The 15,256-nt window shown below is 41.6% G+C and overlaps 1 protein-coding gene across 1 annotated transcript in view; it reads right to left on the bottom strand.

The window, feature by feature from the left end:
* Positions 1-15,256, bottom strand: part of PCSK2 (proprotein convertase subtilisin/kexin type 2) — a 102,632-nt gene that overhangs the window by 4,988 nt on the left and 82,388 nt on the right. Inside the window, 3 exon segments of the mRNA XM_064647592.1 lie at positions 1,770-1,997; positions 4,544-4,644; positions 6,238-6,453. Of these exon segments, the coding sequence (XP_064503662.1) occupies positions 1,770-1,997; positions 4,544-4,644; positions 6,238-6,453 (545 nt within the window).

Here is a 15,256-nt window from a genome sequence, read left to right as displayed (position 1 = left end):
CACAAAGGAGCGGAAGAGAAGGTGGATTTTCCACAGCCTCACAGTGTGCCCAACTTATAAATATATATATACATAAAATATATTCACTTTTACATGGTGTAGTACCCAGTTAGAGATGTATAGGGGAGCTAACCTCCTTCCAGAACCACAGTTGCATGTGCTCCTGTTCCTCAGCTAATGGACTATGATGTCCTAAATCATCTTTGTGTTTCCCTAAACCAGCCAGATCCCTCATCAGGAAAAGTTCCTATTGCTAACAAGTGTTTTTACTTTATATACTGATTGCTTACAGCACACTGTGTTATTCTAGGCTGTCAATTATTTCCTGGCCTTTTGTCTAATTGACAGTGCTGCTCTAAAACACCTCTGTATCAGCTACTCACCTACATACATCTACACTGAACATGTATTTCGTGTATACAAATATCCATATTTAAATAAACATATAGAGCATATATAGAAAATATTAATCCAGCAAGACCAAACTAAAAAAATAACCCAATTATCCATGGCAGAGGTGCAGTGTAGTTTTCATTTCCAAGGAATTTCCGGAGATGCTGAGATTTACTAGCTTTTTTCACAATGAAATCCTAAAAATGTAAATGTTGTACTTTGTGATGCTTATTATCTCCTGTCAGTGACATTTTCACTAGGGGACATAAATATTACTGCAGTGCTATCAACATATAGATTTCTCAGGCAAGTAGTGGGAGGGAGGGGGCACCCAGACAGCCCACAGAAAGAAATGTTCTCTCCTCCTCTAGGATGATCCCCACTTCAATAAACGGAGCTGCACTAAGATAAATGAGATTATTTGTCTGCATTTAATTATTAATAAACTAGAGATAGCTCAAAATTAGCTCTCTTCCTTTTTTTTTTTTTTTTAACCTGTGAGCATGCATAGGCCAGATAAATTAAAACTCAACTGCAGAATCTTAGATCATGCAAATACAAACCCATCTGGAAAGTTGGGGACAAACTCACTCTTTGCCTGGCTGAGCTATGTGCCAAGGTGGCATACTGGTTTGTTTTCTTTTTCCCAGTAGAATAATGATGCTTTCAAAAACAGCACTGAAAAGTCCAATTTCAAATGGTATAGACATAAACTGGCCATTATTAGGTTAGTATTTCAATTACTTAAACTACAGCTGTTGTAGTCAATTAGCATTAATTCATTCACTTGTTGAATCAGTCACTTTAGCACATGAAGGTAAATCAGAAAATAATCTGACTATCTAGCCTGCAATTAGAGACTTGGAGAGCATAAACTAGGCACAATTAAATGCTGTAGTGTTCAAACTGAAACACTGGTACCTGTAGATGATTGTTTCAGTCTTCTGGACATAAAACTGTCTGCTGGGAAATGTCACAATGAGATATGACCTGGCAGACAGATATTTCATGTGGCAGCAGTTTATGTAATTTACAGTGGCAACCTCCCAGATTTTCACTTGGGGACAGGCTCTTTATTCACAGAAACTTTAGCACAAACATACCTGTGAGCACCCAGGAGAAATGGATGTTGCTATTAACACTACTGGCACTAGCAACAAGGATACAGATGTGCTGTAGAATGTACTGCTAAAGCAAACCAGGAACTGAAAGATCATGTAGTTTTATCAACTACTGTTGATAAAAAAATGTTTTCTCAATCTATTACTGGTAACATTAGGCTTCCTCAGGCTATGTCTTTGCCAATGTAATTGCATACGTGCGGTCTCCTAAATGCCTGGAAGAAGCCAAACACGTACACCAGACTATTCACTTACTCAGGTTCCTGTATTGACCCCCCGACACAATGGAATCTCTCTGGGACAGTCTTCCAGTCTTTTGCCATCTTGACCATTGCTCCTGCATCCAGGACACCATAACCAAACAAATGGTTGAACTCCAGCCCAACGCCGTTCCTACGCCACCGATGAACCTCGTCGTGGAGCTGGTTCCTCTTGGAGGTGAGCACTGTCAGATGCTGCATGTCCCTCCATGTCAGATCCAAGCTGTGGAAGAACATGGAAAACACACAGTACAGTATTTCCAAGCAGATATCAGGGAAAGACTGTGTGTTTGAGTAAGCCACTTCGTAAATTTGCTTCTATGAATAACATTGAAATGGTATCTATACACATATCAATAACAAAGCTGCTGTTGATTTCAGTGGGAACAAGAATAGGTTTTAATTGTATAGTACTTCTCCAAGATATGTTTCCCAAAATTGCAAAATCATTTCTGATTGTCTCACTTCTTAAAAATAACTGGTTTTAACTGTACATTATAGATCCACCATTCGATTTTTAACCTAATAAAATGAGTAGGATTTTATACCAGATTCTGACAGAAACATAAAAAGATGACGAGAAAATTTCACCTAACCTTCCTCTTAAATCTTGCCCTCTTTGTCTTGCTTGCTACTCCTGCTTTTCCCATGGAGCTTCCAAGATTCACCCTGAGGTGACCCAGTCTGATGAAGCTGATAAGCTCTAATGATTCAGGTGCTAGTAGTATCAGGGTTCTGTGAATATAGGTATGTAGGCTGTGGGTGGCTGAAGGTTTGCATTATAAGGGATGGCAGAGGTTTGTCACCCATGATATACTAGCATGGATGGATGCAGTCAAGTAACATTTGCCTATATTCAATGGTCATTTTTCATCAGCAGCTCTTGTCTTCCTGGATGTTCAGTGATTATGATGACAGGAAGGGCACTTATAAGTTATTATTCTGGAAGCTTTAGAACTGACATTCTAATTCTACATAACTAAAGCTATTCCAGTTGGTTTATGATGAACTCTTTCAACATCACAATATGTCTGATTCAAACCATCAACCTAAAAGGATCTGCTTTTCAGCTTTCTGTGCCCCAAGTAATAAGCATGTGTGCGTGCTGAATGTACACCAGAATAGCCAATTACTGTCATTTCCCCAAGGTGACACAAGAGAGCTGAAAAGCAGATATCACTTTCATCATTCTTATTGAAATCTTTTAAGAGCTTGCTACATATCTTAAAGCTGTACTTTCCATTTCAAGGATTGGTCTGGTTTGAGAGACGTGTCAGACGTGTGTCGTGTATGAGCTGACAGACATATTGCAGGCAAGAACAGTTTGCATGGGAGATTGTCAGCCATTCCCAGGAAGGCTAGTGCAGCTCATCCAGGGTAGTTCTGTACAGTACCATTTAATAGAGCCAGACTGGAAGGAGATAGGAGACAATGACGGCTCCTTCTCTCCCCTGCTGCCTTCTCAGCAAACTCTAGTGCCAGCCAAGGGCAGTCTAATTCCTATTCATTATAAGTTGGCAGAGTAATTCCAGTCTTTAGGGATAACTCATATGAAAAGGAATAATAATCATTACTGGGATATTTAGGTTCCAGTCCAGTTTAAACATGCAGAGGTCAGAAAATTCATTAAACCTTTATATTTTTATGGCCATAATTTATTACATAGTGGCTGCCCCACTGAATGAGTTTGATAATAGGAGGAATGATCATCCAAAGTTAAACACTTGACATGTGTTTTATGTGTATAAAATTGAAAAATGAGATTTGGCCCAAGTCATGCTCTAAGCATAACAATCATTGCTCTGTTAATGGTGTAAACTTGGCCTCCTCTGCCAAATCTTCATTATTTTGCTCTGTTGAAGGAAACTATGTACACAGCGCTCACTACATGCCACGGTTACAGCAACTGAAGCTGCGAAACTGAGCAAATGTTGCCTCGCTTCATGAAATAATTTAACACAAAGTAAAAGGATGGCATAAGTTATTGTAAGGAACACTTTTCTTAATCAATGGGGAAGAAGGTAATTATTCTGAAATATATGAGAGGGCTCCAGTTTTGTGAATAGCATGGAGATGGTAAACTGACAATGGATATTTATTCCTTCACATAACAGAGCAATTAGGTAACATAGAAGCAGTGATGAGTTGAGAAAACAAAAAAAACATTCACCACCACTACTGCCAAAAAATATCGTGGAACTGACTGTCACTTGATGACACAGGTGCCAAATACAGACAACTTGGAAAAGAGTTAGGCAAATTTACAGAAGACCAATCTGCCTGTGGCTATTAAACAGGATAGTCTGACTGCTTTCTCTCCAAACCACCAAAGCTCTTGTTGAAAGATCACTCTTAATCCCTGTTGGTTGTCCCCTCCCTAAGAATCTCTCATTGCAGACAGTACCAGATGAACTCCTGTCTGATACTATAGGCTCGTTCTTATGTTTTGTGGGCTGGGCATTTCACACAGGACATGTGGAGAAACGAAATAATCTCCAAACAGTGCAAGAGAAGACAAGTCCCTGGAAGCAGTGGATGACAAGGACACAGAGAGAGAGCCAGCCAGCCAAAATGTATCTGCCATACAGCTTTGGCAAGACTGTTGCTCCATCTGTAAGTCACCACACACATCACTACTGCAACAGGCAGCTCGTGAGCCGCTCATTCCAGCCCCGCGCCACAGCCAGCCAAGTGAAATGATGAACACCATTAAACAAACCACAGGCCCTCTCTTCCCTAGAGCTCCCAAGGAATTTCCCAGCAGCGTACTTTGCCTCCAGGGCCAGGGCGAACACTCCGGCTGCTTCGGGGGCAGCTGCAGATGTGCCCGAGTGGCGCAGGGTGCAGTTGCCATACAAATCCGTCGTGGCCTGCAATGACATTAGATGTAATTAATGAAACCAGCTATTCCACATTCCTTGCAGCTACAGACTCAGAAAAATGCAGAAAGCAGTGTTTGTGCCCTTGCTCTTTAGATCGTGTGTTTGAGCCCACGATCCCTTTTTTTCTTTAGAACAGTGTATCGATTTCAAACCACGGTGAGACATGGTTACAGAGGGTGTGAATGCAAGAGCAAGTCATGAGGTAGTAAACCAATGTTCATTATCACTCATGAATTCACACAGATGGCATTTATTTCTTACAAAACAGATTTTAACCAGAGGCCTTAAATTCCTTTGTGTTGATCAGAAGGATTTGAAACTAGAATTGTTAACAGTATTGAGCTTTCTAACACTTGTGCAACTCCAGAACCAACAGTAGTACCAGGCTGCTGTTTTCTATGCAGATTAGCCACTAGAAGAGACTAGAAGAAAACCTCAGAAATACATTTTAGGCAATAATTAGAAAGGTGACACAGAGCTGATATCAAGACAGAAACCAATAATTCTCTGTCTGCTACCACATATGGGCATTTAGGATTGTATAATATGTCTTTGGGGGTTGAGACAGAGCCATGGAAAATGTATAACAGCATTTGGCAAAAACTAACCTTAAGTTACACCACCTGAATTTTCCACCCTGTGAATTGGACTATGTCTTGGCTAGTCTGAAGGTGCTGAAGAGCACTGATCACTATGGTGGAAGAGAATCCCAAATACACTGGAACAGAAACTGCCTGTCTTCCAGCTATAGGTATGGCCCTGCAGGGGGCACTGCTCAATGGGAGGCTCTGGGTGATCTGAACCCCCATATGTCCTCTAGAATGATTAAATGTCTTTCTGTTCCATGCTGCTTGTACAGCAGAAGTCTGCCAGTACAAGTAAACATGATCTCAGATGTTAACACTTGCAATTTAGATTTTTACAGAGACCTTTTTGTTGTAAGGCAAAAATTGTGTGAACAATTTTCTTTGCATTTCTGTATGTTTCACCTTGGCATGGCTGGGTGCAGATAGTAAAAAATGCTGCGCCACTAATATGGCTGCAGGCCTTGTGCCAAGATGCCAAGGAGGAGTTTTGGCAGGTGAATAAAGTTTTCTCATCTCCTATGACCACCTGTTGTGGTCCAATTAGCAGTGGACAGCAGAGCATGTTTTCCTTATGTAACCAATGTAGTGTGAACAAGAAGTTAAGCGTCATTACCACTATATAATCTGTCTTTCTCCTAATAAATCCGACATTTGCCTGATCATATTGATCCTGGAGTAATCTGTCCATACCCTTCCATCGAAACCTTTTGTCACACTATCCTCTGGGAAGAGGAGAATTGAACTTCTAAATCTGGTTTCGAACAAAGGAAAGCACCGACTTTCCTTTGAAGGTCTAAGAGATGGAAGATCACTGCTGTTCTCAGTATTAATCCCACCTCTCTTCAGCTGACAGTTTTGGCACCATCATATAATGCAGATGAGAAAACATGCATCTCCACAAAGAACCATCTGCTGCTCCAAAGCACACAGAGTTGTAATAGGTCACGGGAGCGCACAGAGACAGCAGCAACGGCACAGTAGTATTGGGACTCACCACACCAGCCTCTGGATTTCTCTTCCTGCCATTACTAAAGGTGGAGGCCAAGGTTGAAGAGCAGCTTTCATCGTACAGAGCTGTCCTTCCATCATTTATGGCAGAGTTGATGGAGATTGTCCACATGCTTGAGGCATAACCATCGCAGTTACAGTCGTCATAGCTGCCCCCATCTCCAGAGGCCCAGACATAGATGCTGCCTTTGCCACCCCGGCCCTGTGAAAGGAGAAAATCGACCCTCTTGAGTCAAACTGCCAAGCTACACTAAACTGCACGTGTCATTGTAAAGCTGTGTGTCTGTAAAGGAGAAAACTGGCCCAATGAAAATATACATCAACCTTAAGCTGAAAATACACGGATTTACGCAGGTTATTAAATCCAGGTAACTGGCAGCCACAGCCAGTTCTGCAGCCTTGTGTACACAGAGTACTTCCATTTATCTCCTGGTTTGCTTCATGCCCTGAAGGCTTCTGTGCCAGGCACTAAGACATTTTATGGATTCATTAGCATTTATGTCAAGGTCTAAGTGCTATGAGGAAAGTGTTTCTTTAAAAGGGATATAGGTCATCTCACAGGCTGGGTTTGTAAGATCCAATTAGGTTCAGGCAATGGCTAAAAAGCTCTACTGGCACCTTTTTCTCTCAGTAGATTTCCCCTCCCCCAAAGCTGTTTTTTCTGACAAACCAGCTTCTAATTTTAAGGAGCAAATAAAGTTACAAGACCATATAAATAATCTAAAGATGGTCCAGCAATTACACTGAGATGGACAGGAGAGACTGAAGCTGAAGGGCAGCTATAAAGGCTTCCCATTAGTTAAAGGAAAGAAATCTGTATCCTCTCCAGAACTTCCAGATAGGCAGCAGGTGGGAAGGGATCAACTCAACTGCCTCTAATCTCATTCTCAGAAAGAGGCAGAAGCTGTCTGGAAGAGTCAGACCTGAGAACCCCAACACATGGGGAAAGATCAGGGCTATTGAACCCAAAGCTCAGATCTCCCACTGATTCCAGCACAGCCACCATTTCTCTCTGTGTTTAGTCCAATATAATCCAACATTTACTTCCAAGAGCACCACAAGGGTGCAAGGCCTGAATTTAACATGCTGTTTATATGCATTGGGCAGAAGATTAAAAAATTTCTTCTGGCCTCCTGATTGCCCAGCATGGAATGGAAGCTAAAGAATATATAAGCTTAGTAACCTGCAACAGTATTTTAATAGGGAACCTTTTCTCTCAGGATTTTAAATCAAATCTGAGTTCCCAGCAGCAGCTTCTATTTTTCATCGCACCCCACTGAACAGAGTAACCTCATTATTTCAAGCACGTTAATGAGTTGCATTATAATCCACTGAATTGCGCAGCAGGTTTGCTGCCACTGGGATATATAACATCTCAGGACATAGATTTTCATAATAAAGATAATGACTATGAAAAAGCTCAATGAAATCCATCTAAGAACTCCCACGAAGACCTGAGATCAGTCATTTGAGCTTCAAGGGAGGATGATACTGTTGCAAAAATATATCCTTTAGGAACAAAATCCTTCCAGCAATTTATTAAAAAAGAAAAAAAATCAGCATAACAAGACCAGTTATGCCTTTTTTTTCCCTTTGACTTTTTCCATATCCCACCTTGTGCTCTGACTGGCATTAACCTACAGGGCCCAAACCCAGCCTTCGAACTGTCTTCAGAGGCTACACCCCAAGCTTGCCACAACCATGCCCATGTACACCACCACACCACTTTGCAATCATCTGCCTGCTTTGGACAGCCTCTGTCCCAAAAAAACAAGCAGCAGTCCAGTGCAGAAGGCAGGTAGCTGCTGGTGGCAGGAGTAAGAATTTGGCATGTATAGATCCATCCTTAAATAACCTTTTCCTTCCACTGCTTTTCTATGGAGCAAACCACTTCAGTTTCATGTGAGAAATTCATCCAAGTTGCTAACAAAAAGTTAACCTCTGCAGTGTCCAGCACAGAGAAACAGACTTAGCTCTGCTCAGCAGGATTGTTCTGTGCTGCCAAGTATTTTACCCCATGGATGGGATTTGTGGTGAAATGGCAGAAAAAGGGTGTAGCAGATTGCCAGTGTGGAACAGGGAGAAGTCACAGAGGAACTGAAACTCTGGGGCAGGTTTTATGCACAAAATTACTGTAACTTCAGAATGGCCTCAAGACATCACTTTCATGAGAGACACATCCACAAGTGCAGCTTAGTGTTAAAACCCATAATTCACTTCTTAATACTCTAATTTCAATCGCCTTTCCTTCCCAGCCAGGACCGGAAAGAGGAGCAAACACTACTAGGATAAACTATTAGCAGCCCAAGTGCCTTATTTGCAGTGATACTGCTTGTATGTCCCACAGCCAGACCTGCAGTAGCCAGACAGTTTGCACAGTGTCCTCAGGCAGAAATATATGGTTTCAGGGGAAGTGAATTTTCAGTTCTCTGGATGGTAGTAGTCTAAACTGATCTAGTCCTGATCTAGAGGGTGGCATCCCTGCTCCCAGACAGGGCAAGGAGTTGGAACTAGATGGCCTTCACGGTCCCTTTCAACCCAAATCATTCTATGCTAAATAAATGAAACCCATTTGGGTCAACTAAGTGTCATATTTAAAGCAAACTGAAAGCTTCTATTTGCATCTCAACCTTATGTGAACCTAAAAAACTTCAGACGTGTCACTCAGGCTGCTGTACATTTGGACCAAAAATAGGACTGGAGAAGACAGTAGTAACATAGACTATAAACACCAGGGGGATCCTGAAGTAAGAGTCATGAAGGAGAGAGAACACCAGCAAGACAGTAAGGTACATTTTAGAGTATCTTTCCGTCAGAATCCTGTGGAAATCTGCTCATTTCCCTCAAAAGTGATGCACAGCCTGGCACTCGCTGTTCTGAGACACCCGAAGGTGTATCTCACTCAGAGCTGAAAATTAATCTCGGTGCATTTAGCCCCAGAGAGGCCCACCTCTCAATTCAGACTAAAGCAGAATTAAATCTTGGGCAGCGTTGCATGCTTAGTAACTCATAGACAGCTCCTGAGAAGCTCTCTTCAAGAAAACAGCAGGTTTTCTATTTCCAGTGTCCCTTGTGGGTTGTTGCGCTACCAGCAAAAAATATCCCTAAGACATCCAGAAAGACTGCTTTACTGAACTACCTTGCAAAAGTGAGCTGGCAGGGGACTACAGTCTATTTCACTTTATGTAACTTGAGGCATATCTGGAACTAATTTTCCCCCCTTATTACTGGTGTTCATTCATCATGCTTGCTGGGCTAGTGCCTGAGCCAGTGTTTCCCGAAGTTTTAACTGCTGGATCACACTTTCCAGAGAAATATGGGTGGTATTTGACAAATAAATCTCCTCCAGCTTCCCTAAACTTTCCCGACAAGGTTGGCAAGCTCCCACGTGAATAACAGCCAGGTCTCTAACATGACATGCCCTCTGCAATGGCTCCTACAGCATGTTTCCTGTGCCCTTTGGCTTTGGCCTAATCCTTCATTCACAGATCATGATTAACAGTTTTCAACCAATAAAATAAAGAACAGACTCCTGCCCTGAAAAGTCAAGTATACCAGGGAAAGACAGAATCAGGACACCAGCAGGCAGGTGGGAGCAGGATAAGAAGGAAAAAGAGCAGCACCTGACTGTGAGGAGGTATTTTTTTAGGTGCAGTGACATTTCAGGATAAGGATGTCCAAATGATTTGCTGATGTTTATGGACTACTTCTATGGAAGCAAATGCAGATGGAGCACATTTGAAAAAAACAAGAAAAATTAAAAAACTGAAAACTGCTTTCTGTAACAAATTCAAAGCACATATTATTTTATAAGCATCTTTCTTTTTGCATGGCATACGATAGCTATTTTGTGATTCTTCCTCCTAAAAAAACAGAAGTGTTTCAGCACCTTCTATGTAATTTAATAGCAATTTATTACCATTTTGCCTGCTATGGTAAGAGATAGGCTGGTTTTCTAGGAAAAGCAAAAAATTCTACAGCTTCTTCATATATTTGTCATGGGTCCTACTGACTTAGGAATAGGACTCAGTTAGTTTCCATCCCCTGTTAATTTTGCTCTGAAAAGAGCATTCCTTTCTCTTCATGACTGAATTATTTGAAAATCCTTACATGTTTTGCAATTAAAAACTGTATCCTTCAGTATAGATTGCTCATTATTGCAGAAAGTGTAGTTTGCAGCCCAGGCAGGCAACACAAATCGCCATCGTGTCCCCAGGCTGGGACACACCAAGACAAAGACAGACTGGAAGAGCTGTGGGACCATTTTCCCGCTGTCATGACCTGATGGGGAGCATTGTATGGGGGTCCCAAGACTTCCAGGAGATGACACAGAGATCTTGCTCTGCCTTGGTCTCCCCACACCTCCTGTGCACCATCAGCCTGACTACTGGAGCCAGCTGGACTCAGCGAGTCCTTGGTATCCCTGAACTGCCGCTCATTTTTTACACTCCCAGTTTTTTCTGGAGCCTGCCTGCATGTTCCTGCATCCCTGACACGAGCCCTCGCTCTCCTGGCTCCTCCAGCTGGTAGGCTGATTTGCCCAGAGCAATTTTGTAGCCTGTGACTTCCTGGATCCCTTTGCTCCTTTCCTATACTGATTTCTTGGGCGCTATCAAAACCTAAAGCAAAATCTGCCCGAGACCAGCCAAGCAATCTCAACTTCACCTCTGTCTACCAGAGTTTTAAGCAGGAAACATATTTGGATAGCCAAAGTTTGCCACCACACAGGTCCAGGGGGACAGCTGAGCTGAATGCCTTAGCACTTCTCCCATATCCAGTCCCTTCTGAAACCCAGAGCTGCTGAACTGTGTCCCCAGAAAAGCCCAGGATGCCTGGTCTGCCTAGCACAGCCACAAGTCATAGAGTTCAGCTCAGAAGAAATAGCAGCTGGGTTATCCTCCTCAAATTCACCACTGCTGAAGGCTGTGTCCCTTCTGGGCTGTCCTGTCTAACCTTCTGGCATTCAGTGGAGGAGGAGAGGTTGTTTTGGCAGGAACAAGAACTCAGCTCAATGCTTGGCTGCTATGCAGAGGATAACTGTCACTTAGAACCATGTTTCAGTCATGCTTCTCCTGTTTTTGTCCCTTTCACATTTTGCTGCCTTCAATAACTGGCTGCAGTTCCTCCTAACGGATTTCTGAAACTATTTGGGTCAAGTAATAATCACCCAAGTCCAAAAGACTGCTGCAAATGAGATTCTCAAAAAGCCTAAGCCTATAATTTGTAAACCCTAACAAAAGGCTTTATGTAACTTATTTTAGACTTCATCACAGAAGAGTACTGAACTCACATCCACCAACCCATAATTAATTGTGTAATTGTCAATACCTCCCTTGGCTAAAAAAAATGCTTGAGCCATTTTCTACATCTAAATTGTTGTTGAAATTGGATGGACTTCTCTTGGCCAAGAGAAATGAATGGAAAATTACACTTTTGGTGAAGAGGAGAAGCATTAGGTTTCAACTGGGTTTCAGACTCGCAGGGAAGTGGGGAGGGAACTTTGAAAATGCTGAGGCAAAGCCTTTTAATTAGCCATTCTTTTTTGTTGGATGCTGGGCTGCATACCACAAGTAATAATGTATTTACTCTAGTCCAACAATTCCACAGGCCTAATTCTGGTATCAATAATATTTGAAAAAAATCCACCTCATCCTCTTAGTATTTCTGAGCTAAACGGTCACTGAGAAGTAGACTAAACACCCAATTTACTTTCTACCAGTGACAAAGCTGGTTCCCCCACCCAAGTGCTCCCAAGTGGTGTGATGAACTCTGTCCTCACAGCTTCACCTGTGCCTCTGCCAGCACTGTACAAAGGTTCCCAAATTATAGAATCAGCCTTGCTGGGAGACTAAAGCATGTCTGCTGAGTTGTGGCACAGAGATTGGGTAAAAAAACCACTCCTGGAGTCAGAGTGAGACAGCAAAATCTACATTTTTGTAGAGGCTACATTATTGTCTTGCCACCTTAGAAAACAGTAGAAAACATGTCAATGAAGAAAATATTTATATTTGGAGCTTACAAATATTGCCACATTGGCCCAACCTATTGATGCAGCAGCATTCTGCTGTTTATGTGACAGTCATTCGAGTTTTTGTGAAGGGCAATATTTAACCCTGTCACAGGCCCATACAAAGCCCAAACCCACAACAGCCAAGGTCCTCAGCTGACCAAGGCATCCCTGAGGAGGCCAGTATCACAGCAGATGTCAGTGGGGGTTGAGATTTGCCCCCAACCTGTCCTAAGAGGCACATATCCATTCCTTGAGCTGTAGCAGGAGAGCAAACTGCTGCAGATTGATCTCCAAACCTGTGTCATGTATTCAGTCATAAGTCACATATCCTGTCACCAGGATGGAAAAGCTGGTCATGCTGTTTTACAAAAGCCTGAAAACATCCTTGTCAGATGAACTGTGTTCAGAATTCAAAGAAGACACAACATACTCATCTGGGGTTTTAATAAGGTTTGATTTTATCTTACATAAATAAGACAAGGCATGGAATTATAATGCATATTTCAGACACAATGGCAGTATAATGGTAAAGGGCTCCCAAGTTATAAAGAAGCTTGTTGGGCTCACTCAGAAATGGAGTAATCAGATGGTTGCCAGATCATAAACTAATTTCCATGTCCTCATTTGGCTGTTGAGCAAATAAAACGATGTTAGAGATATCTAACTGCATGTACTTCATTAACGTGCCATCTTCAGCATATTTTAAAGTACAATAAAGTACAAAATGTCTGTGCCCTTGGAGAGAGGCAAATAAGAAATATTTCCCTTTACTTTTAACAATGTCCTTTCTTCTTTCATTGGTCAGCCCAATTACAAAGCCATGATGAGACTATAAATTTTAAATACTGTTCTCCTGGCAATTTGTACTTGGGCAGCATTTTCTCAGGTAGGATCATATTATGGAAGCAATAATGTTTTCACCAGCACAAGCACGAATGGATCATGTCTTATATATTCTGGCTAAGCCAGTGAAGTCTCAAGGAATTAATTCTGTCCGTGAGCAATCCCTCACAACCTAGTAATATAAAAGCCTACATCATAAAAATTCAATAGATAGAAACCAGCTTAGCTCATTACTTCTTTTTATTGCCCTAAATTCCAATAACTGAAGATGGAAAGAGCTGGACTCGCAAAATGGCAAGTAAGAAATGTTTACTGGACACACTGCATTAAAGACAGGATGTACCATAAAACATGAGTGGAATTACTTCTTGACCTAAGTAGCCTTTTCCTGTTTAAGATGACTGCTGATACAATTCTGGATGCAAAGTACCAACAATCAAAAAGTCTCTATTTAAGAGAGATGTGCTATCACAGGATTTCCATCTACCATCCCTACCTCCCTCTCGAAGCTGTCCTGCCCCAAAGCGGGTAAGCACAGCTCAGACAAGGGATATGTAAACTACACAGTATTGCTTTCTCCAGTCAAACTATACATACAATGAGTGCAAGGCCCCCTCATTAGGTAGGTACTGGGTACTCACAAGTTTCGACCTAGTATTTAAAAGCTACAACTTTAAACATGTTGTATTAGGTATTAGGTCCTTTCCGATTACATCTCAAATACATCTTTTCTAGTAGCTGAAATGAGCATTAGGTAAGGGTGTTCATCTGTATCAGACCAGTGCCAGTAATTGTCAAACTCTTGCGGACGTTTGTGTGTAAGAAGCTCTTTTAATCCCTATTCTCAAGCACCTCAATTCAGCTGTGAGCTCATTTGTCTTTGTAGTGCAACTACCACTACTCAGGGATCCAGTCAAGCTGCTGACTCTTGTCCCTGAACTAAAACCATGAGACAGCACAGTGAAGGAAGACTGCACTCAAAAACTCGATTGTGTCTTATTAACAAAAAGCAGCTTGAGTCCCTTTCCCAAGACCTTCTGATTACATGTGTTATGCTGACACCAAGTTCATGCAAACACCATCCCTTTTGTGTTCAGCCTTAGAAATACAGTTATTAAGAGCCCATAAAGGAGTTGACAGTGTGATGGACAGATTTTGCTCTCCTTAATTATTCTATTTTAGTGCTGCCTCTATTCATGCTATTTACCTTCCACGCAAACAGGGCACCGAAGGGAAGGCATGATTAAGACAGAAGGCAAGGATGAGCTTAACACATGCCAAGAACGGGTAATGGAAGTGGAAAGGCAAGAAAATAGAATCAGATAATAGTTGGGGTTGGTAGAGACCTTAAAGGTCAACTAGTCTAACCCGCCTTGCAATAAGCAGGGACATCTTCAACTAGAAGAAGATAAATCAGATATAAAAGATATCTCAGCCTTAGTACACATAGTTATGGCTGCCTGGCTTCAAGCCACAAAAACAGACTTATTAACAAGAAGTTTCACAGTTTCTGCAGTTTTCATCATCTTGTTGTTATCAGTTGACCAGTTACCCCCACATCTCAGCAGCTCTAGAAGGAGGACACCTAAAGGACATGACAGTGCAATGGAGTTTGGGGGAAGGATTAAACCCTTTTCAGTGAGTTTCACCCAAGCGTGGTGGCAACAAGGTAAATGTTATCTGTGTTTGTCAGCTCAGTTAACTGCATCTTCCCTGTGAGAATTTTGTATCATTCCTACTTACTGATTTTTAGTTTTGCATTAGCAGCAAGGATATTAATCTTGCTCCATGAAAGAGATCTTACATTGCCCTTCTAGGACATTCGGAAGCATTGCTTTTAGTTTAAGAACATATTTTTATTCTCAGCATGTTGCTTCCTCCCTGCCAATATTTCAGCTTCATCATTAATTCGTGAACCATCACTCTGGTGAGAATCAGCTCTAGGCTGATAAGAAGAATTCCTACATTTATTTGTCTCTGTTTATAAAAGATCCTTTTTAATAAACAGGAGGGTTACTTTGAAAAACGATCATAAATTAGATTTACATTTGTACAGTCAATAGAGAATTTGATGCATATATTATAGACCCAAACTAGGTAAAAGGATATTATATCAAAGACTTGTTAGTCTTCATTTGCATGCAGGGAAGTC

This window comes from Pseudopipra pipra, chromosome 3 (genome assembly GCF_036250125.1).
Source record: "Pseudopipra pipra isolate bDixPip1 chromosome 3, bDixPip1.hap1, whole genome shotgun sequence".
Taxonomy (NCBI): domain Eukaryota; kingdom Metazoa; phylum Chordata; class Aves; order Passeriformes; family Pipridae; genus Pseudopipra; species Pseudopipra pipra.
The sequence above is the reverse complement of the archived record's forward strand: the minus strand, read 5'-3'. Positions and strand labels throughout refer to the sequence as shown.